The sequence below is a fragment of the Drosophila subpulchrella genome, chromosome 3L, assembly GCF_014743375.2.
Source record: "Drosophila subpulchrella strain 33 F10 #4 breed RU33 chromosome 3L, RU_Dsub_v1.1 Primary Assembly, whole genome shotgun sequence".
NCBI lineage: Eukaryota > Metazoa > Arthropoda > Insecta > Diptera > Drosophilidae > Drosophila > Drosophila subpulchrella.
This window is the reverse complement of record NC_050612.1, coordinates 12,541,266-12,562,451: the sequence shown is the minus strand read 5'-3', so window position 1 is coordinate 12,562,451 and position 21,186 is coordinate 12,541,266. Positions and strand designations below refer to the sequence as shown.

At 37.9% G+C, this 21,186-nt stretch overlaps 3 protein-coding genes and 1 long non-coding RNA gene across 8 annotated transcripts in view; 2 read left to right on the top strand and 2 right to left on the bottom strand.

The window, feature by feature from the left end:
- The window catches only part of LOC119555224 (fibrillin-2), a 42,249-nt gene that overhangs the window by 14,928 nt on the left and 6,135 nt on the right, over window positions 1-21,186 (bottom strand). The window lies entirely within an intron of this gene.
- LOC119555226 lies at window positions 2,325-4,793 on the bottom strand. The gene has a single exon (XM_037866508.1). It carries the CDS (start codon window positions 4,502-4,504, stop codon window positions 3,740-3,742), a length of 765 nt encoding a protein of 254 aa, XP_037722436.1. The 5' UTR covers window positions 4,505-4,793; the 3' UTR covers window positions 2,325-3,739.
- Window positions 5,192-8,326, top strand: LOC119555228. 2 transcript variants are annotated; one of them, XR_005219873.1, is made up of 3 exons: window positions 5,192-5,316; window positions 5,816-6,032; window positions 6,238-8,326. It is a non-coding gene; the product is annotated as an uncharacterized LOC119555228 (long non-coding RNA). The 2 variants fall into 2 exon arrangements; XR_005219872.1 differs by lacking the exon at window positions 5,192-5,316 and adding an exon at window positions 5,450-5,589.
- On the top strand, window positions 9,895-20,211 carry LOC119555225 (sensory neuron membrane protein 2). Of its 4 annotated transcripts, XM_037866504.1 has the most exons (10): window positions 9,895-10,908; window positions 14,664-14,821; window positions 14,880-15,027; window positions 15,115-15,247; window positions 16,080-16,132; window positions 16,628-16,888; window positions 16,970-17,402; window positions 19,479-19,597; window positions 19,659-19,784; window positions 19,855-20,211. In XM_037866504.1, exons 1-10 carry the CDS (start codon window positions 10,798-10,800, stop codon window positions 20,029-20,031), a joined length of 1,719 nt encoding a protein of 572 aa, XP_037722432.1. In that variant the 5' UTR covers window positions 9,895-10,797; the 3' UTR covers window positions 20,032-20,211. The 4 variants fall into 4 exon arrangements, with proteins under 4 accessions (XP_037722432.1, XP_037722433.1, XP_037722434.1 ...); XM_037866505.1 differs by lacking the exon at window positions 16,080-16,132 and having other exon boundaries at window positions 15,115-15,252; XM_037866506.1 differs by lacking the exons at window positions 15,115-15,247; window positions 16,080-16,132.

The following is a 21,186-nucleotide window of genomic DNA, read 5'->3' as shown; positions in this document are numbered from 1 at the left end:
TAGCAATTTTAATTGTGATAAAAACAATAATGTAATTTTTTTTAATATTTCTTAGAAGCTATTCAATCTATTCATTTATTAAAAATATCTAACCTTTTTTAAGTATTTGAATAAATAAATATTTTATAAATCACCCCAAAATAAGAAAGTATTAACACATTTGTTTGCTGTGGAAAGGCATGTAAAATGTATACGGTCTGCTGAAAATTTCCCCACATGCTTCCAGATAGTTATCATACCCAGAGGCAACCTTCAACAAATCCAGAGCTGCAACTACATTTCCAAACTCGCCCATTATGCCGCCAGTCACGCCCACCGAAGGCCCCTTCGTCCTGTCGCTGCACTTGTTTGCATACGAATGAGGGATTTATTTATAGCGGTGCGGGCAGGACTCAGGAGGTTCTAGGTTCGAGGATTGAGGATTGGCGTTTGAGGAGGTGGTGGCCAGAAGGCGGACAAACAACGCTTGGCCCGGCCTATTATTCTATTTTTGTTTTGTGCTATTGAACCCAATAGACGTGATGGCTAAACAACGCCAAACACCGAAATGGAAAGTGCACACGGTGGCTTGGCAAATGCTTCCTTTTTTTATTTCACCCTGGCAGAGCGACTCGCCCACTGCAGTTAATTTAAAATTCCAAGACGAACTTTATGACGACACATCCTTGGGCAAGATGCACACGGCCTTAGGACACTTTATACCAGCACATTCTCGTCCTCATGAGTCACCAAAGGTCAGCACTTACTATACAATACAAAAACTCGCATACTTGCACTTGAAAATTTGTAAATGCCGACGGACAGTTTTGAGTGTCAGTCGGCGAAAAAAGCGGCAAGACAGTAAAATTAATGCAAGTGACAAGTGTTGTGTGAAGGACGCATTATGACCTTGCATGTCCGCCTGTCAGGGCCAAAATAACAGAGGAGTTTTGTTGGCAATGAAAACGGTTTCTTAATTTATGTCAAATTGGGTACTTGTGCCTGCTAAACTATATCATACACAAAAATATATTAAGGAAGTTGTAGTACTTTAAGTATTTAAAAAAATACCTTACAGTGGTATGTTGTGGTATGATAAACTATAATATCTAAGTTCGAATAATTTACTAGAACTGAAAAGGTAGCAAGCAACATAAAAATGAAAAAAATATTCCACAAAATATTTTATTATTATTTTCCCCTTTAAAATATTAAAAAGCTTATCGGTTAATAATTTTCTTACAACATTTTTATCTTCAAGCTCCGCACAAATAAAACATATATCATATATATTTTCCCATATTTATTTATTGAATCTCAAGTTGAATACGATTTAGCTGAAATCTATTGTATTGGAATGATATGCGTTGAGTGTGTTCTTCGTTGATAAAGTATGTAGTTACGAGAGGTTTTCCTTTGCCATGCAAGTGATCAAGTTTTGAGGAACGTCTAAATTACTTTGATTTCGAGTATATCGGTTAGATGAGTGACGACCGAGTTGGCCAATGTTAAAATGCTTTTCCATCTAGATATAAGTTTTGCAAGAGCTACTGGCAAAAATCGTTAGTCCAAACTACAGCTAGGTAATTTTCATTAACATTTTCATTGTGGCATATTTATGGTATCTGTTGGGAGCTCTTAGATATTACATTTATCCGAAAGATATGATGCTGAGTTTTGAATTTATTTCGTTTTTGTTGCGGTAAAGCTATGAGTGTTGTGATATATATACTATATTATATAGATATATTTTTCGTATTTATACTTTATGCCTTGATTCTAAACTCTGAAAAGTGCAAACAGTGTGACTACACATATAGTATACATATACATATATATAAAATGTTCTTCTTGATTAGTTGTAAATACATTTGAAATATTTTCTTGTTCAACATTTAGAATACATTTAGAACACGCAAGAGAATATCTGACTACAAAACTATAAATATATATTTATTCTGTTATATCTGTTTTCCAGCTTTTAACTAGACGCAAGCCCCGCCAAAGTTTTCCGTTTACAATTCTGCTACAAAATCTTTCTTAGCGTTTCCTTTTTTTTCTGTTTTGCTTTTCTACTAATTTGAAATTGGGACCAAGGTCTTCTGTGTGTTTGTCCTTAGCCGTAGTTCGCTATTGACTTGTTTACAGTCCCCCGAAAAAAGGAAATTGAAAACATGTTTCACTTTTCATAGGACCCACTATCGCCCACCAAACCACCCACCACCCTTTTGGCCCAAACACTTGCCCACATTGTGCAAAAGTTCCCCCAGCTTTACTAAAAATTTCCTTTTTCGCCAACATTTTTCAGTTAGCTGGGAGAAATAGAAAAAAACAAAACTTTCCTGTCTTTGTGTGAAAATGAAACATTGCTATTGGGTTATTATTTGTGTTTTGTGTGTGTGTGTGTGTCAGAAGACCTATTGAATTAGCCCGCAATTTATTTGGCTTAAAACAGCTAACAGCTTTTATAAAATTGTGAGGAATTCCAAACTCAACCAATACCTGTAGGGAGATACAAATTGGGACAAATTTCGTTAGGAAATAAATGATTAAAATGGCAATAGGTGTTTATAAAAGTTTCCCTGAAAGTATTATACCTCTTTTGTTAAACAATACCAAAAACTAAAATGGAACCATAGGTATTGCCCAAAGTATTGGTTCAGCTTGAATTTCCCTTCCTTGATTTAATTAAACTTCCCAGTATTAATATAATATCCATGTATAAGTTATATCTTTTCCTTGGTATCAAAAAATCGTATAAAAAATGTTTGCTTAACAAATTATTGGTATCTTCTTATTTTGGTATAAATCTGGCTTTAAAAATTTTGTGTATTTGGTTTGCAAAAAAGTTTTTTCGGTGTTGGTTGAATAGTTTATTTTTATTTATATTTCATACTTTAAATTTCCTATACTTGTAAGTATAGTTCTTGTTAATATTATTATTTGTTGTTATAAGCTTCGATTTGCTTTGGCCTGTAGTTGCTTGCAAATTGTGGTTAGGGAATGTTTGCACTGAGAAATCGCTTACACGGGGTTTTCAATGGAATCGTGTTTAATAAACAGAAAGCTCGGTATATTTTGGAAATATTCTTGGAACAAAATAATGAGAGCATTGATAGATATTGCACAAAAACGCATTCCAAATTAATTGATTTACATACCTATAGATATATATTCGCGTTAAATGCAATTTTTGGTTTCAAGGTTGAATACAAAATGTAAGAGTCACTTTGCTGGAAAGGTAAAGTCCCTAAAAGCCTCTAGGGCTTTATTTAGATTTAATTTACGTGTAGGTAATTTAAAATGTAATTATAATTGCGAATGGAAAGCCCCGTTTCAGTGCAAATCGATATCGCTAACCTTTCAAAATCCTTTTCGATAAAATCCATTAACTTCAACACTCAAGCCAGAGGTTGTACCAGTGCCAAATCATATACATATACCAAACATGCACCCCTGACAGCGAATCGGAGTCGGACGACGAGGCGAGGGCCTAGTAGGTGATCCTGCCCAGGCGCGTCGCCGGCAAGGAGGCGGGCTCCGAGCTGGGCAGCTCCCCGCACCGCTGGAGCCAACTCCAGGCCTGGCCACAGACGACTCCGACTCCGGCCAACATTCAGAAGCAGTTGCTCCGCCGCTTCGATGTGGTCGTGTCCGAGTCCATGGTGGCATTGGTCACGGCTCCACTGGTGGTGGCCGTGGAGCTGATGGTGACGCTGGTCCTGGCGGACATCGCTGCTGGCAGCAGCCGGGCCGAGTTCTATGTCTTCTTCAGCGGCTGGCCCACGGGCACACTGGCCTTGGGGGTGCGCGACTTCTTCACCAGGAAGCAGGTGAGGAACTCAATGGGCGAGGGTATCTTCTGGAGGCTCTCCTCCGAGCTGGAGCTGGACTTGTGGCTCTCGGAGCGCAGATTGCTGCACTTCATCTTGCCACTGGCGCCGGGTCCGGTCTCCAGGGCGTGGCGATAGTAGTTCTTGCAGCACTTCTTGGACAAATTATACATGCGCACCGTGCGATCGATGTTCTCGTCGTCCTCCTCCTCGCCAGCCTTCAGATTCAGACCCATTCCGCCCACGCCCACATCGTGGGAATGCGAGTTGACCATGCCCAGTCCCTGGCGAGCTGGAGCGGATGTGGCCGATCCACTCGATGGCTGCTGGCCCTGCGATATCGTCTGGTTGTCCTGCTGGACCAGCTGCTGTGGCAACTCCACCTGCTCCATGGGCAACTGCTGCATTGGCTCCTCCGCCGGCTGCTCCTCCTCCTCCAGATTGTTCTGTGAGTCATCGTAGAACTTGTAGCTGCGATAGCGACTGTGCCGATTGCCCACAGCCGCATGGCCCGACCAATCCCTGCCCGATCCCGTCCAGTCGGTGCTGGCGGGTAGGGACAGCTGGATGGTCGGAGTGCGGTAGTACTGCCGGTGCGGATGGAAGCCCAGGCCAAAGTCGTCCATGTAGGACTGCGAGTGTATGTTGTCCAGCTCGTCGGCGACGCTCAGCAGGAAGGGCAACGTCGACATGGTTGTGGCTACTTCGGGTTGTGGCTGCTCAGCTTTTTCAGCACTCCGTGCTTTTTGTGTTGGGACCACCAAAATGTAGGTATCTAGGTATATCTATGCTAGATCCGGGGGATTAATCTCCCTTTTCCTCGACACTCTCCCAGCGAAACTGCACTTGTTTGCTTATTTACTTTTCTCTATTTCTATTTCTATTTGTATATCTATTTTCTCTGCTCTGTTCTGTTTATTTTTTTTGTTTTGCAAGTTTTCCTCGACGCTTTTCACTCCGGCCAACACGACTGCACGGACTCGAAACTGAAACAGAACTGAAGGAAAATGCAATTTCCAACTGGCACACGACGTCGCATTTATGTTCATCGTCATCATGATGATGATGATGATGGGGAAACTCCGTCGTGAGTGAGAGAAAGCCTTTCTCTCGGCGCTCTCTATTTTCCCTACACACTCTCTCTCTCTCTGTTTTGGTCACGCGCTGAGGAAAACCCGATGCAGTCACTGGATTTGGGTTTATGTTTTGATTTCGCTGCTGCAACGCGGCGTATGCGTGATATTTTTGTTAGGCACCCGAGGCAAGGAGGCGTATGCGTGATATTCGGTGGGTGGTTCGCTGGGTGGGTGAAGGGGTTTTCCCAGTTCGCGCCTTATTGTCATTAGTTGGAGGCTCTGGCCATCGCCAAGCGCCTGATTTAGTTTTTGGCCTCCAGCGTCTCTGCAGCGTTTTGGATTTCACGTTATTCACGTTTTTCATGCCTTTTCAAGCGCGTCCCTGGATTGCAGAGCGAAGGACAACGAAAAGTGGGGAGGTTAAAGAGGTAGGGGGTGATGTCCTGCGGCCCTGCAGCCCTTTTGTGGGCGTGTATAGGAGTGTGTGTGTATCTGTGTGACAGTGGGGAGGGGGGGCTGGCGAAATCTTAGTGCGCAGTAATTCATTTGCTGGCACAACTGTGAGCTGCGAAGGCTGCGTGTTTGGAAATCGCCAGCTAAATCAATTCAATTTTTGCTCGTTAAATGCTCACTTAGTAGAGGCAATAAAGCGAAGAACTAGGTGCTGTTTTAATGAACAAGAAATTTCTGGCAGCTTCCAGGTAAGGGCTTACACTTCAAAAAATAAATCATAGAAAGTTAAGCCCATCAAATATTTCATTCAAACACAAAAAATTATTTTGTTATTTTAAGTAAACATATTTATATATTCTGTATGTTCAATACAATACAGTCGATTTAAAATACTTTGATAAAACATTACTTGTCCTAATAAAGCGACCTAAGCTGTGACAATCGTTTTCCAACTCAATTTCCTTTTATTACTAGACCTCAAGTTCAGCAATGGACTGGATTATCCGTACTTCATATGACTTCATACTAGCCCCTGCTTTATTCATGAGCACAGTCAACTGAAAGAAATCGAGATATGAAACGGAAAGCAGGATATTCGAGCTCTAAATTGGCCTGGGCCGAAAGGACATCACAGCAGCCCAGGAGCGGGAAAACCCAGTGAAAACTGCAGCACAACACACACACACAAAGGGTGGGTATACATGGGCAGGTGCAGATATCCAGTTGGGTGTCCTGTCTGCCAGTTAGAGACACTTAAGCCTGCGGTGAGCGCCCGTCGTTCGTCCTTTGTGCCACTTATTGAGAGCAATAGACGGCGAGAGAACGAACGAGAGGCCCAGCTGGAAAAGGAGGTGCAGGGCATAAATCTTTTAGCACTTTATTTGACACACTTTCAGGCCGGAAAGCGGACGGAAAGACGGGCGGACATATGTATGGCCGGAGAGGCATATAGACAGACGGTCCAAGGGCCAGGACGGAACGTCACATGCTCATCAATCGGTCGCTCACATTTGCAACAATGCAGAGTGATGTCCGTGCACCTTGGAGAGGAAGTACACGGAGGAAAATAGGGGCGAAAATAGAAAGTATTCCAAATACATACAAATATTCTGTAATTTATATTGAATTAATTGTTATAATATTTCTTTTGTAATTTTTAAACAAGCCTGAATCTATGTTATCTAATTTACCCCAGGTTTAAGAGGTTTTAATAAGAAGTAGTTTAAATCCTTTTTGTTTTACCAGCTTTGCTATACCGAAAAACATTTTTATATAATTTAAAAATGCAATTTTTTGTAGTACACTTGTACTTGCAAGGCTTTAATCATTTTTCTTTCAGTGCACAGGGGTTCAGAGCCTGGCAGACGATGACAGTTGACGATAAGCGGTCGAGTGGCTGAATCCTTGTGTGCTCTGTACCTCTTTTTTCCCCCATTGCTGAGTCCTCGAATGTTGTGACTGCCTTTGGTTTGTTGTTGGCCAAACAAACACTGACGAGCGAAAGACGAGGAGAAAGCGGTGAAAGGGGGGAGAGAGAGTGCCAAGAGAATCAGCAGAACCTTCTCCACGTTGGCCTCATTTGACTCTAGCCTTTTTCCTCGCTTAATCCATTTAATTGCATTTTTTCGTACTTTCTGCTGCAGCAGTTAAGCCTTTGGGCCTTTGTTCTTGGGCATTCCAGTGCACACGGGTCGTATGTGGAACGTGAGAACGAATTACGCATACGCCCCAGTAACCCATCCATCGAAGCATTCAAATATTCATTTGCAATTTGGTGGCTAATGAAAATTCGTTAGAAATGCATTCCGAGAGCCACCCAGAAACCAAACACACAAACCAAGCCACCCGACTTGTCCTTGTGCCACTTTCAATCCAACTCTTCCGACTGAGCGACTGTCTGACGTTTCGTATCAAATTATCTATAAATTGCGATTGCCTAGGCACGCCATCAATGCAAGGGAATATCCTCAGGCGGAAATGGAGGAGGGGCTGGGTGTGGATAAATCCAGTTCGTGTTCGCTGATTGTTCCTTTTTGCCTTACATTGTCGTGTGAAGTTTTTCATATCACTCCATTGAACACATGCACGGATAGCCAGTGATGGCGATTCCATGGGTGGTTGTACCCAAGTAAATAGAATAGTTTTCTAAGGTATACTTAGGTACACAAACACGAGACTTTCTTGAATTTTAAATTAATTTAACTATACTGGAATAATTAATTTGATTAATATTAGTACCTTTATTATATCTAAAAGGGTGCCAAGTATTTCTCTATGTTCCCTTTTCTATAAACGGTTATTTATTAAAGTCTCACAGCTCTAAATATTTGATAAAATATTTATGGCTATTTGCACAATTTTGAACCATTTAATATTCTGTACTTTAGAATAAATAAACATTTTCCATCCCATCACTGCGTACAACATGTACTCACACACTAGTGCAATCAATTTCCAATGAGAAAATAAACAAGAAAAATACCCAAAACAGGAGAAAAAAGAATGTAAAACTGCCTGCTGCCAAGTCTTGCCATTTGCCCGAGATTTGAATTTAATTTTGAGGTCAGACAAAGGCAAAGAGTTTTGGGCCGAGGAGGTTGTTTGTGCCTCAAGTGTTGCCTGCATAAAAAAATGCAATAAATATTTAAATTACTATATCCACATGCTGCACGCAAATGGAGAACGTATTCACAAGGGGCTTTTCCGCCGGGATGGGGAGACTTCTCGAAAAACTAGGCTAAATGTGGATCGCACTACAAAATAATTAAAAGAAATGTTGCAGAGAAATTGAAATGAGTGTCGAGTGTGGGAGTCACATAAAATGTTAAGGAATTGGCAAGTGAATAGTTTCAGTTCACAAGGGTGTTATGGGGGACTTAAAAAGAAGATTGATTGAGTTCTTAAGTGTTTTTTCATATTTTTGTGAAGCACCCTTAGTAAAAATATAAAACATGTATTTATTGCCATTTACCTTTTAAGGACCATTGACATACTTTTTGAACAAAAATATGCTTTGGATAATACTTACCATTTCATGCCAATTAATTTTGGCCACGTCTCTATTCTCTAGCGCTCCTCAATCGCTCTAAAGTTGTTTATATTTTGGCATCCGTTTAATATTTAAAGCTTTACTTTTTTGCACAACATTCAACAAATTTATGCGCAGAACAACAGCAACAAAAAGTAATGGCAAAAACAAAAACCACATCGAAAAATGAATGGGCAACAATCGTGTCAAGTTCAACAAAAGCTTCACCCGCAGTCGAATCCGAGTCCAATCGCTATTGTTTTTGTCTTACAAGTTTTAACATATAAATTTCGCGGCACGCACAGCCGAAGCGAAAACCTGTTAATGCGTTTGTCCAAAAAAATATTGGATACCAGAAGGAGGGGTCTTGCACCCACGCCAACTTCAAAAGAGAAGGGAAAAAGAGAGGCTCCGCAAGGGAAGAGCCAGAGAAAAGAGTATAAATAAGATTAATCCAGATTTCAGTCCCTCGAAGGGCTAGCTTATAACGTATCCAGATTATAAACTTAAATAAAGATCTTAAAGCTCTATAACTAGCAATAGTTAAACAAGAAAATGACTTGTTTTGTTCTTTTGTAAAATATATCCCTTTATTGGTACTGTTTTGTAAACCATTTAAATACCGAAAATAAATATTATAAGTACACACTTTGATGAACTTAGAAACTTCTACTGAAAATACTTTGATCCATCACATTCCCAAGCTTAAAAGTAAATAAAAGTAAAATTGTTAGAAAAATTTCAAGTCTACATAGTTGAAAAAAATATATATTTATCTTGAACTTTTTTGGATTAATTATTTTTCCTTTTTGAACTAGTCATGATGAATTACCTAATATGTCAAAAAGGATTGCATACAAAATTACTTATTTGAGACTTAACCAAATTAATGAAAGGCCGCTGCGTAATAGCCTCACTCTAAATCTATAGTTTAATTAGAGAAAGTGTATCATTAGAACCTTTTGATGTCAGATAATACAGGGCAATATATTCCAATGGGAATGGCATAGAAATGACTCAGCCCTAAATTCAGGCGGAATTCTCACGTTCTATATTAATTTAAATTCTAACCGAATTCAGCAGATAAATCACACCCCTTATTATATTTCAAGGTCATTTTCTACCACCCCCTAAGATAAACTAGCAAAATCGAAATCCCAATTTGGCCAAAACAAATATGGCTAAAAAGTGGCAAAGCAAAAACTTGCACTAATTTGCTAATGAGCGGCTCATCCATAATTTAAGTGAAATAAAAATGTATTGAAATATTACCAAAGCAGAGAAAAAAGTCGAGCAACTAACTTCAAACTTGTTGCTCATCAGCAGACCAAAAACTTAATGAAAAGCCCTCGACAAAAGTTTCGAGGAGCGTTGCGCATGCGCTCTTTAATTTTGGCCTCTCTGCGATCGCTTGGCTTAGGGCTTTTGGCCAAAAGACCTACAATCTACTGCTGGCCGCCGAAAGCCATAAGTCACAGCATTGTCATCGCAGCTTGGCCTGAACTCTGCCAGTCGTCAACGGTTGTTCCGAGCGGTTGGATCTCCGGCTAAAAAAATCTCGAAAAAGCACACTAACCCGCCACCAAGAAAATCTCAATAAAATCTCACTTAGGACCGACACTCAATTACAAAAGTACGCTGGAAATTGTTGTGTTATTCTGCTGATTCACTTCGCTTTGTGGCGGAAGTTTTCCCCATTTTCCCTTCGCGTGCGGCCATTAATTTAAATGTGCACCTGATTTTTATCGCGACCGAAAGCCGCCCACCATTTTCCGGCCAAGTTCGCTTAGCAAGTTACGTTAACCGAGAATCAAATAAATATGTGCCACCATTAACCACCGATGTCATTTGGCCGGCGATTCTTCGATGGGGAAGACCAGAAAAAAGCTACTCCTTTGGCGCGTGTGAAGTTGTGACTCGACCCAATTAGGCAAAAACGCAAATATAATTAACAAAAATATTTTAATTATACCAGCTGATGGCGGAAAAAAGCTTTCACTGCAACACCACAGCCAAACCCGTTTTCGTACTTAAAAAACCAGCACATATACTACGTATACGAATACTGTTGTTGCTCTTACTATAAGGGACATATAATACGATATAGTAAAGCGGCCGCATCGCATCGCATTCGGCAACTTGTTTATTTCAAAATTATATATAACAAACACCAAAAAAAAAGAGCCCCAAAACGGGTATCTTATAAATAGTGCGCTTTGTTTCGGCACACAACAACAAGATCGACACCCCAACAACAGTGGCTCTCACTTGACGTAGGTCAGGCCAAAGCTCCGCTCAATCAAAAAACCAAAAAAAAGAAACAAGAAAAAATTCGAATACCTGTTGCCGGCGTTTTGATCGAGGAAAGAGAGCGAACCCGATAAATGGGTCTCGACCCATCTCCGTAGACTCCAATCCATCCGAGAAAATGCTCCACTGGTCCCTGATAGTTAGTGCCCTGGGCGTCTGCGTGGCCGGCTTGGGCGGCTACTGCGGCTGGATTCTTTTCCCCAATATGGTGCACAATAAGGTCGAACAGGTAAGTTCCCCAAAAGGTTAAGAAGAATTACACAAAATACGAAGAACATTAATGGGAAAAACGAAATACAAGCGGCCTTGGCTTTAATTCTCCGGAGGAAATATGTGCTTACGTGCACTTAAAAAAATAAACTAGCCAAACAGGCTTCGATACATATGTTTTCTAGAAAGATTTCATATTTTTAAGTCTTTATAGCTATGTTCGATTTTTTGTATAGGTTCAATATTTGAGGTTGTTTAAATGACTATATATTATTATTATTACCATTTACTATTTATTATTAGTCACTCGCACAAAAAATCCCAAATACTCAAGATCACAGAACTTTACTTAAAAAATCTTCCAAAGTCAAAGTCGTTATTCTCTACCAAACTAACAAGCCCAGCCTTTCATTAGAAGCTTGACAACGTTTCTAAGCCAAATATTTAGATTTCAAAGTTCACACAGATATTTACTCTCACAAACCAAACAATGGCGAAAAAATGATTCTATTGTTGACTTTTGCTGGCTGACAAGTGGCAAAACGAAAGCTGAACAGTGATTATTGAATGAGTTACAGAGAATTATAGTTAGACTAGCTATGACTCAAAGAAAGTTCAAAGTTCGAAGCAATGAATAATAGATTTAATAATTTACGCCTACAATATAAAACAGGTTTTTTTCAATTTGCAAGTTTACAAAGAGCTTTGATAAAACTCAAAGATATGTTCTTTGTAATTTTCTTAATTACATGGGGTGGCTGGCCATCAGATCAACTGCTGGACTTTATTGTTCATGGGATACCAAATCGGGCGTTACTGATCTATAAAGTCGGGCCTAGGTAATGGCACGAAAAGCAAACATTAACTAACTTATCCGTAATGACATCGCTACCAAAATAAACCAACGGCTGTCGGTTCCAAGCCCATCGTAACAAGTGTAATTGCTGGGCCAACAAGTGCAATAGAATCTCATTTCCCTTAAATATATCCGAATTTGACACGAAATAATTACATAGTCGCATAGAACCAGAAAACCGATCCCTTGGGTCACGCTCTAAACGAATGCCAAATGCAATTGAAATGCCATGAGCAATGCGAATTAATTTGTTAGTCAAATGCACTTTATTATTATTGGATTTTCCAAGCCATTAGAGCCAAAAACAAACACTTCAATTACGATGCATGTTCTTGTCCTTCCACGCATTTTATTTATGACCAAGTTTAAATGCGTGGCATTGGGGTTGCCCTAAAAAACACAATGATGTGACTCCGGGTTAACCAAGAGTTCTTGAAAAATATCATAAAAGGTTGTGCAAAGTTGTTTAATATTCATAAAACATGTTATTTATAAAAAGTTTTTTGCTTTTTCTCGTAACGTTGAATAAAAAACCATTTACAAACTATACTTGATATTTTGTTCTTCAAAGGTTTTTTCAATTATAATATCTTTGGTTAGCTTGTAATATGACAAGTTTAAGTATATTTTTTTATGAAGACTTTATTATTTATAATATTTTTACCAAGCTTGTTTCCCATAGCTCACTGAATCAAACGTGACATCTTCTGCGCTCATTGCCAAGGCAACTAGAAGTACTTGGCTTGACTTTGAGCCGAGGGCTTGTTTTTTATTGTAATTAGAATGCAAACACAAAGTTTTATCTTTTTAGTCGCCGCTTTGTTGTAGTGGCTGTGTTTGCTCTTTTTTAATTGTTGTAGCCAAGCCAAGTTAATTGGCTTTTTATGTGGGTCTGCCCCTGGAACTTGGCTTGCCACCCATAATGTTGTTGGGCCGCAAAACTCTGCTTACGAGCCATCGTTAGCAATGAACTTCCGTGTGTACGCGTTCGAGATCCGATCTAGAATGGCCGAAATACCCTCCAAATCGGAGGGCCTTCAACTTGAAGGTGGTCCGTCCCTTGCACATTAACCATTTCTATTTGGGATTCAAATGCAGGCGCCAGAGACAAAAAGCAACTGGCCAAAACAAACGAGTCATGAATCGAAATTGAAATTCAAAGCAATTGAAGTCTTTTCGATGGTCAAAACAAACACTGTTGTGCAATTTGGCCTGCAAGCAATGCCAAACAAAAGTATCGCTCTGTAGGCATTTATGTCGGACGTTTACCATTTCTTACCATCCTTCTGACCCATATTTTGGCTACTTTAATTTATGAAATCAATAAAATATTGTTTTCTGTATTATTTATGATTTCGTTGTAGAGAAAATTCGTGACTTTTTAAAATTAAATTGAATTTTAAATTTTTTATGATATATTTTACATTAAGATTGGCTTAATAGTTAATATTATTTTATTAAATAGCCTTGTCTTGTTAGGCCTAGTAAAATTATGTTTAGAGTTAAATTGATAGTCCTTTACTATTTCTAGTAATAATTTTATTTATTGAAACGCAAATGATTTAATCACAATTGTTTACAAAATATACAAATTGACAAATTCAAAATAAAGTTAGCCCACGTAATAAAATTTTTTAATGTTTGTTCCATTATTAATTATTAATTATTAATTTTAAAAACATTTTGATTAATATTTAAGAGTATACCAAATTTTGTATTGTTCCAATTTAGCCAAGCCCTTCTTAATTTTACACCTTCCGAAAATTACGCATACGTCACTTTGACCCAGCACATTCTTGTCCCAAATTCAATCTTAAGCAAAATTTAAATGGTAAACACGTATCAATTTGGCCTGTCGCTTTGCCAAAACCACTCTATTTCGCAACAATTTGTTGTAGTTTTTCTGAATGAATTTTGGGCCATTGTCAGCCGAATGCCTGAACCCCTCTTTGGCTCTTGAGGTTAATCAAACGTTTTGTATGCTCTTCGATATACCGAACTGAACCAAACTGCGTGTGCATTGACCTTGAGATCTGCCTTAGTCATATAAATATATACCCAAATCTGGGTTTAGCTTTTTTGACAATTCTTCAATTGTAACAAGTGCGAGGGGCAGACCGTAAAATTATATTGCTGGTCATGTTTTGAACTTGTTTTTGACTTTTATTTATGTTTTCTGGTAGACCTTTTTATGTTTTGCCAATTTTTTTTCTGTGAATTGTAAATATTTTTCTGCCTACTGGGTTGTAAAAATTAAAATGGAAGGTTAACAGCAAAAGGTGTTGTAGCATGGGAAGATTTTTTTGGGAAAAGCACAGAGACGCACCTTAATTAATTGTATTGTTTTGATAAAATGTGAAATTAAGGCAAATAAGTCACGTGGTCAATGATCTTCTCTGTCTGTCAATAATTATAAATTATAATTAACACAATGCAAAATAACAATAGGAATTGGTTTGTGGAGAAAAATATTTTCTTGAAGCGAAAACAGGTTCAGCTAAGCTTCAGTTTGATATTGATGCCGATATTTTTGATTGCGTTTTTATTGCTGCTACGACGTCATTAAGTCATAAAAAAAGGCTTAGTCGCGTGATAAACAACCTTTAAGTGTGCTCTGATAAAGATTGTTATAACTGAGCGTAGGCTATTAAATATTTAAAAAAAATTTAAGACTAGCCAAGCCAAATCAATTATAATATTTAATGGATAATATTTGATCAATAATTTTTACCAGAATTTATTTTAAGATTAAGACCATTAAACTAGTTAGAACCATTTTAAGCATACAGAATATATTTTCAAAGCTTAAGGTCGTGTTTTAAACACTCATCAGAATTCATGTGATTTTATTATCATAAACATAAATATTTATGAAAAATAAAATTATTAATTTGGTTGACTATTTATTATCTTTGCAGAGCGTCATTATAGCAGATGGCTCGGAACAATATAAACGTTTTGTGAAACTGCCCCAGCCATTGAACTTCAAAGTCTACATATTTAATGTGACCAATCCGGATAGGATTCAACAAGGTGCCATACCAATTGTAGAGGAAATAGGACCCTATGTGTACAGGTGAGTTCAATCAATTAGATGCAAAGAGTATTCAATATATATCATATGATATTTCTAGGCAGTTCCGTCAGAAGAAGGTAAAACACTTTTCGAGGGATGGATCGAAAATCTCCTATGTGCAAAATGTGCACTTTGATTTCGATGCAGATGCCTCAGCCCCATACACCCAAGATGATCGCATAGTGGCTCTGAATATGCACATGAATGTAGGTGTAAATACAAAAACAAAAAAATATTAACTTAAACATCAAAATACCCCCCAAGATATTACAATTTTTATAATAAATTTACAGGCATTCTTACAAGTATTCGAAAGAGAAATCACAGATATCTTTCAGGGATTTGCCAATAGGCTAAATTCTCGATTGAATCAGACACCAGGAGTACGAGTCCTGAAACGATTGATGGAACGTATTCGAGGGAAACGTAAAGTAATTTTATCCACTACTAATTTAATCGAGTGTAAAACCCTCGCAACTGGTGATGGTCTATTTTTCAATAGAGCCGCAACAAACACGGCTTTGCCTATATAGATACTGTATGCAAAGATTTACTCAGTAGCATGCCTTGGTATTTTTAATTTAATGGTAATGGTTTTTCACGGTTCTCCGATGGACGATACCATCGCCCGGCTCTGTTTGTCTTTGTTCTGCTTTAGGACCAGACCAGCGGTTCGAACCGATTTATTATTCTCTTTTTTTGCCGTTTACAGTTCATTGTTTATTAATTATGATTTTACCCCAGACGTGCGTCATTGGATATTGAGGGATCTTATGGACTGACTGCTTATAACCCATTAAGCTAATGATATTTTTTATTACTGATTTATTGCGCCGATTGTGTCGACTTAACTTTGATTGGAGTGGGATAGGTCGGGCTTGTCTCAGGTTTTATGGATGTAATCAAATTCAGAACTATGTTTAACACATGGAGAAACTTTTTAACACTTAATATAGAAAATATTATTATTATTAGTTAAAAAGCAATTTATTCTTAGGAAGTCTTCCTTAATTTGAGAAATTCGTTTAATCTGTGAACCCAATCCTAACTAAGACTTATACAAATTCGAAATCTTACGCTTTGTAATATGAGAAAATGCACTGATGCTCCAATAAATTGGTTAAAGTCGTATAAAATATGCCAATAATAAATAACTTATTGTTTAAATTGACATCTTCTCAAATTAAGATTTCGATTAAATATGATATTATGACAAAGATACCAATGAATCGATTTAATGACCTTTAAACTTATATAGCGCCCTTCAGCTGGGTACATGGCATCATGATCAGCATTGTCGATGGTGTCAAAGTAAGTTGACCAGCTTTTCAGATGCTCTGACAGCTTCGCAACTATTTAATTATATTAATTGCAATTCGGAGCATCTTCAACTCAAAACTAAAAACTTCAAGCTGCCAAAGTCAAGATCATCCACATCAGACGTAGAACAGCAAAATTTTGATTGGCATTCACCTTGGGTTTCTCTCGTCTATGTAAATATTTTGATAAATTGTCGACTCGATCTAACGACTGGCGAGGAGAAATCAATGGAAACGGCAGCTGAAAACCGTATGATTGGAAACGTCAATTTTCACACACATTCAACGCAAAAACATAATTAATAATAACAAATTTGAGCTTGTGCTTTGCTACTAATTTATAGCTAACCGCCCCGCCTGCTGCTAATGCTTTTCAAATACTTTTAAATACTAAACATTTTTTGCCTTGCCCTTTAGCTTTGGTGATTACTGAATGCATGTTCCTCAATTAACGCTATGTGTTTTTCGAAATCTATCATTATTCCAGTCTGTCCTGCAAATTTCTGAGAATGATCCTGGTTTGGCTTTGCTGCTGGTTCACTTAAATGCCAATCTGAAGGCAGTCTTCAATGATCCAAGATCCATGTTTGTCAGCACTTCTGTGCGGGAATACCTCTTCGATGGAGTGCGCTTCTGCATCAATCCCCAGGGAATCGCCAAGGCTATTTGCAATCAGATCAAGGAGAGTGGATCGAAAACTATTAGGGAGCAAAGCGATGGAAGCCTGGCATTCTCTTTCTTTGGACACGTGAGTACACTTTTAAATTAATAAAAGAATCCAAAGAAAACCCATACTGAAACCTACATATGTTCATATTACTTCCCAAAGAAAAATGGTTCTGGACACGAAGTCTACGAAGTACATACCGGAAAAGGAGATCCCATGAGGGTGTTGGAGATCCAAAAGCTGGATGACTCGCATAATCTGCAGGTGTGGTTAAATGCCAGCGCAGAGGGCGAAACTTCGGTCTGCAATCAGATCAATGGAACCGATGCATCGGCCTATCCACCATTTCGCCAGCGAGGGGATTCCATGTATATCTTCAGCGCGGATATTTGTAGATCAGTGGAGCTCTTCTACCAAACGGATATTCAGTACCAGGGTATCCCCGGATACCGGTACTCCATCGGCGAAAACTTTATCAACGACATTGGTCCGGAACATGATAACGAGTGTTTCTGCGTTGACAAGTTGGCGAATGTGATAAAGAGGAAAAATGGATGTCTATACGCGGGGGCCTTGGACTTGACCACCTGTTTAGGTGAGTTTCTATATTACTTCTGAGACCTGATTATTATGAATCCCAAATTATTTATTCAATATAACAAATTAAAAACTTAATGCAAATTATATGTTAAAAGATGATAATATCAAGATGATCTGATAATATCATTTCCGTATTTGTTTTTATAATAATACCACCGTCATGAAATCATTTATATATCCACAGTTAAATATGTCGCATATTTTTTATAGAATATATTTATATTGACTTCAGTTATGTTATCTTCCGCTTATTTGTAGTTCCTAATTTTGTTCACAATATAAACAAAATAGGCATACCAAAAAATTCCATCATCAAAGACTTATGTGTTGCCAATCTACTTTTAAATACGAAATTCCAAAATATTTTGGCTTTATCTTAATCTTTGTCTCCTTCATACGTATATGTGGTAAATTCAATAACAAGGGTATCAGGAAATTGCTTAAATGATTAAAATTTGAACACAAAATACAAATGATAGGGAATGATATTAAATTTCATAAAACAAGGGGATTCCCTTTATATGAAAGAATGATTCAAACAAATAAACGTTGGTTCCATAGATATCGATTTTTTCCATAGATATCGGTTAGAGAGTATTGATAATTTGATTCAACAGTTTTTTTTTTAATAATACTGACTTAATTTAATTAGCATTTTATTTATGTTGATAGTTCAGGTATTTGACAGTTTTTTTGTGATCTTATATTTTGTGGGCAATTAACTTAAATTTTAATGATTGTTTGATCAGTTTAATATAAACTTTATCGTTAATTGGAGCATTGCGAGTCTGACTGCCATATGGTCACCACTTAAAATAAACGAAAGACTCAAACAATGAACTTTCCGTTTAGCTGAATTTGTGTGATACAAAGCAGAGGGAAACCGGAAATATGTGGAATATGATATGACAATTTCTGCTCTTCGTATTTTGTTATGCAAATGAACCTTTTTATGCAGATTTTGTGTTTGTTTTATGGCGATTAACTGGTGAGGAGAACTACCCAGAAGACACCTCTTGAAGCACTCGGCTCTGTCATCAGGTTATGGTCGATTACCTCAGTAATTATATGGCCGCCACTTATAAATCATATGGTAATCATGGTATCAGAGTTGGTGCCAGTTCTAGTTTGAGTTTTAATGCGTTTTATATGCAAATCATCTGCTTGAGAAGTGCAAAGCGAAGGCATCAAGAAACACGGCTAATAAAATTGATATCATAAGCTAAACAGATATAAAAATCTGGAAAGATCTCAATAAACACGCGCTAACTTCGAACAGACAAATTGCAAACGCTTTTCGTTTCGACTTTGATTTGCGCATAGATTCAGATTCCGATTTTAATATCGAGTCTGTGTGGGCTGCTTTGATCTTCTTCGATTGTTTAATTTCTTAATTAACACTTGAGATTCGTGGAACCAAAAACGTTTTGCTTCGCATTCTCCACTAAATTCGCCCAAGGCAATGCGCATCTGAAATCAAAAGTGTTGCCCCCATTGAACTAGGGGATATAATGAGCCGCTCTTCATAATGATGTTCTCAAGTGCTGTGAACGCTCTACAAATTGAAGCATTAACTTTGATTTTTATTCTATTTTTTTCAAAACTTTTTTGTTTGGGTGTTTGCCGATCGCGCACGTTTCAAACTTGAGATTCTTTTGGTGATGCCTTCCTTTCGTCGTATTTTTTTGTTTAATTGTCGAAACGTGAGTTAACAGTTTCAGTAATGAGCATTTGAAATACTTCGTCTGATGAGGAAATTCTTACAAATTGGTTCAGACATCACAAGTAGTTAAGTAAATAAATAAATGTTGCTCCACGAAAACGTGATGAGGGACTAAGAAGCTTCCGCAACTTGAGAAAGATCTTGCAATTACTTTAATTAAATTAAATTTAAGTAGCTGCTTTTGTTGAGGTCACATAATCCTGTTTTTCGAAATAACATCAACAATGTAAACAGAATAATTAAAATGGAATGCAGTGAGACGTCGAAGGAGCAGGTTATGCAAATCAAGGAGTCTGCTTATAATGTATCTCTTAAGAAATATACATTTTAATTACTATCTCTTTGTAGATGCCCCTGTGATTTTGACATTGCCTCATATGCTGGGCGCCTCGAATGAGTACCGAAAAATGATAAGAGGCTTAAAACCAGATGCCAAAAAGCATCAGACTTTTGTGGATGTGCAGTCGGTAAGATATATATATATTTGCTCGATCTACAGAAATCCTACAGCTATATTTACTCCATTAGCTGACGGGCACGCCCTTGCAAGGTGGTAAAAGGGTTCAGTTTAATATGTTCCTCAAGAGCATTAATCGAATAGGGATCACCGAAAATCTACCCACAGTTTTAATGCCCGCAATTTGGGTAGAAGAGGTTAGTTATATCTAAAATCACTTAAACCTTCGATATGCTATAAAAATATTTCTGTACAATTTTCCGCTAGGGCATCCAACTCAATGGCGAAATGGTGGCCTTCTTCAAAAAGAAATTGATCAACACACTAAAAACCCTCAATATTGTCCACTGGGCGACCTTGTGTGGAGGCATTGGTGTGGCGGTTATCTGCCTGATATACTATGTCTATCAGAAGGGGCGTGTCGAGGAGCCACCCGTGAAGTAAGATATTAATCATAAATCCGTATTTGTTATTGCGTGTTATGTAAAATGTATTTGTTATATTATTATGATAATTATGGATGTAAAACATGCTGTTTTTGTCTACGAATTTGTATATAATTTATTTTTTAAATGTGATTCTATTATATTGTGATTTAGCGTTTACTAAAAAAAACAAGAAAAACTACTACGAATTAACCAAAATGTTGTTTTCATTTAAAACTTACAGAGCCCTAATGGTGACTCCCCAAAAAGAAGTATTAGAAGTCCAAGCTTAAAATTTTATAGATTGCTTTAATTCCAAAAATTGGTTATGAGTTTAAGCATTTTAGTTCTGAGAAATGCTATTTACTTGGATTTAATTAGGAAATTCTTTCAACGGTCTAATCTAAACATATAACTGCTGATTTATATTTCTTAGAAAGAGAATTTAGGGCCTTACTTGTGGCTTTAATGGGGAAGTTCTTATAAATTCCCAGTCAAAAAATGTGTGGTTTCCAAGGAAACTAAATTTCAAAAAATGTTTAAACATTTAATTAAGTTACTTTCAAACTTCTAAGACAATGCCAACCACAAAAATCATTTTGCTTGGCCAAAACCTCGAACGATCCGCCTCCCTTCTTCTTGGCAATGACTCAAGTTCAAGACCAGTTAATGAGGGAACCCGGGTATTAATCAATCAGCAACAGTTTTTCGGCCCACCAATTTGCACAAAAAAGCGGCAATTAAAACACAGTTTATATTGCATCAAATTGGCTATCGGAGAAACACCAAAAAACTTAGGCAACGGAGGCGAAAATAAAAACGACTTGGTCAATCGGAGATGCAAACAAAATATTTCGCTCGGCAGATAAACAAAGCGGCTCCAAGGTGTTTGTTTGCATTACAATGCGATTGAGACACTATCTGTGGGGTGGGGTCCCCGTCTCAGTCTCGGGAATTGATTGACAGCCGCAAATCGCGCCTGTCGATTACTTGATTGAGACTTACGAGGCGATTATAACCGCGTGAAGAGCGCTCGCGACTCGCCAGTCGTCTGTCCCATAAATACGAGTATTTCGAATTAATTCCATTTGGCAAATGGGCAGCTAATGGGCCCAGCGACTGCAGAACTTTCTAACTAACTAATTTTTTACGGCTGATTCGATAATGTGATAGT

Bases quoted from the DNA above. Each gene is read 5' to 3' on its own strand.
- LOC119555226 (XM_037866508.1), bottom strand. From the start codon at position 4,504: ATGTCGACGTTGCCCTTCCTGCTGAGCGTCGCCGACGAGCTGGACAAC.
- LOC119555225 (XM_037866504.1), top strand. From the start codon at position 10,798: ATGCTCCACTGGTCCCTGATAGTTAGTGCCCTGGGCGTCTGCGTGGCC. The intron at 16,889-16,969 runs GTGAGTACACTT...TACTTCCCAAAG, and splicing joins CATTCTCTTTCTTTGGACAC to AAAAATGGTTCTGGACACGA. The intron at 19,598-19,658 runs GTAAGATATATA...TTACTCCATTAG, and splicing joins CTTTTGTGGATGTGCAGTCG to CTGACGGGCACGCCCTTGCA.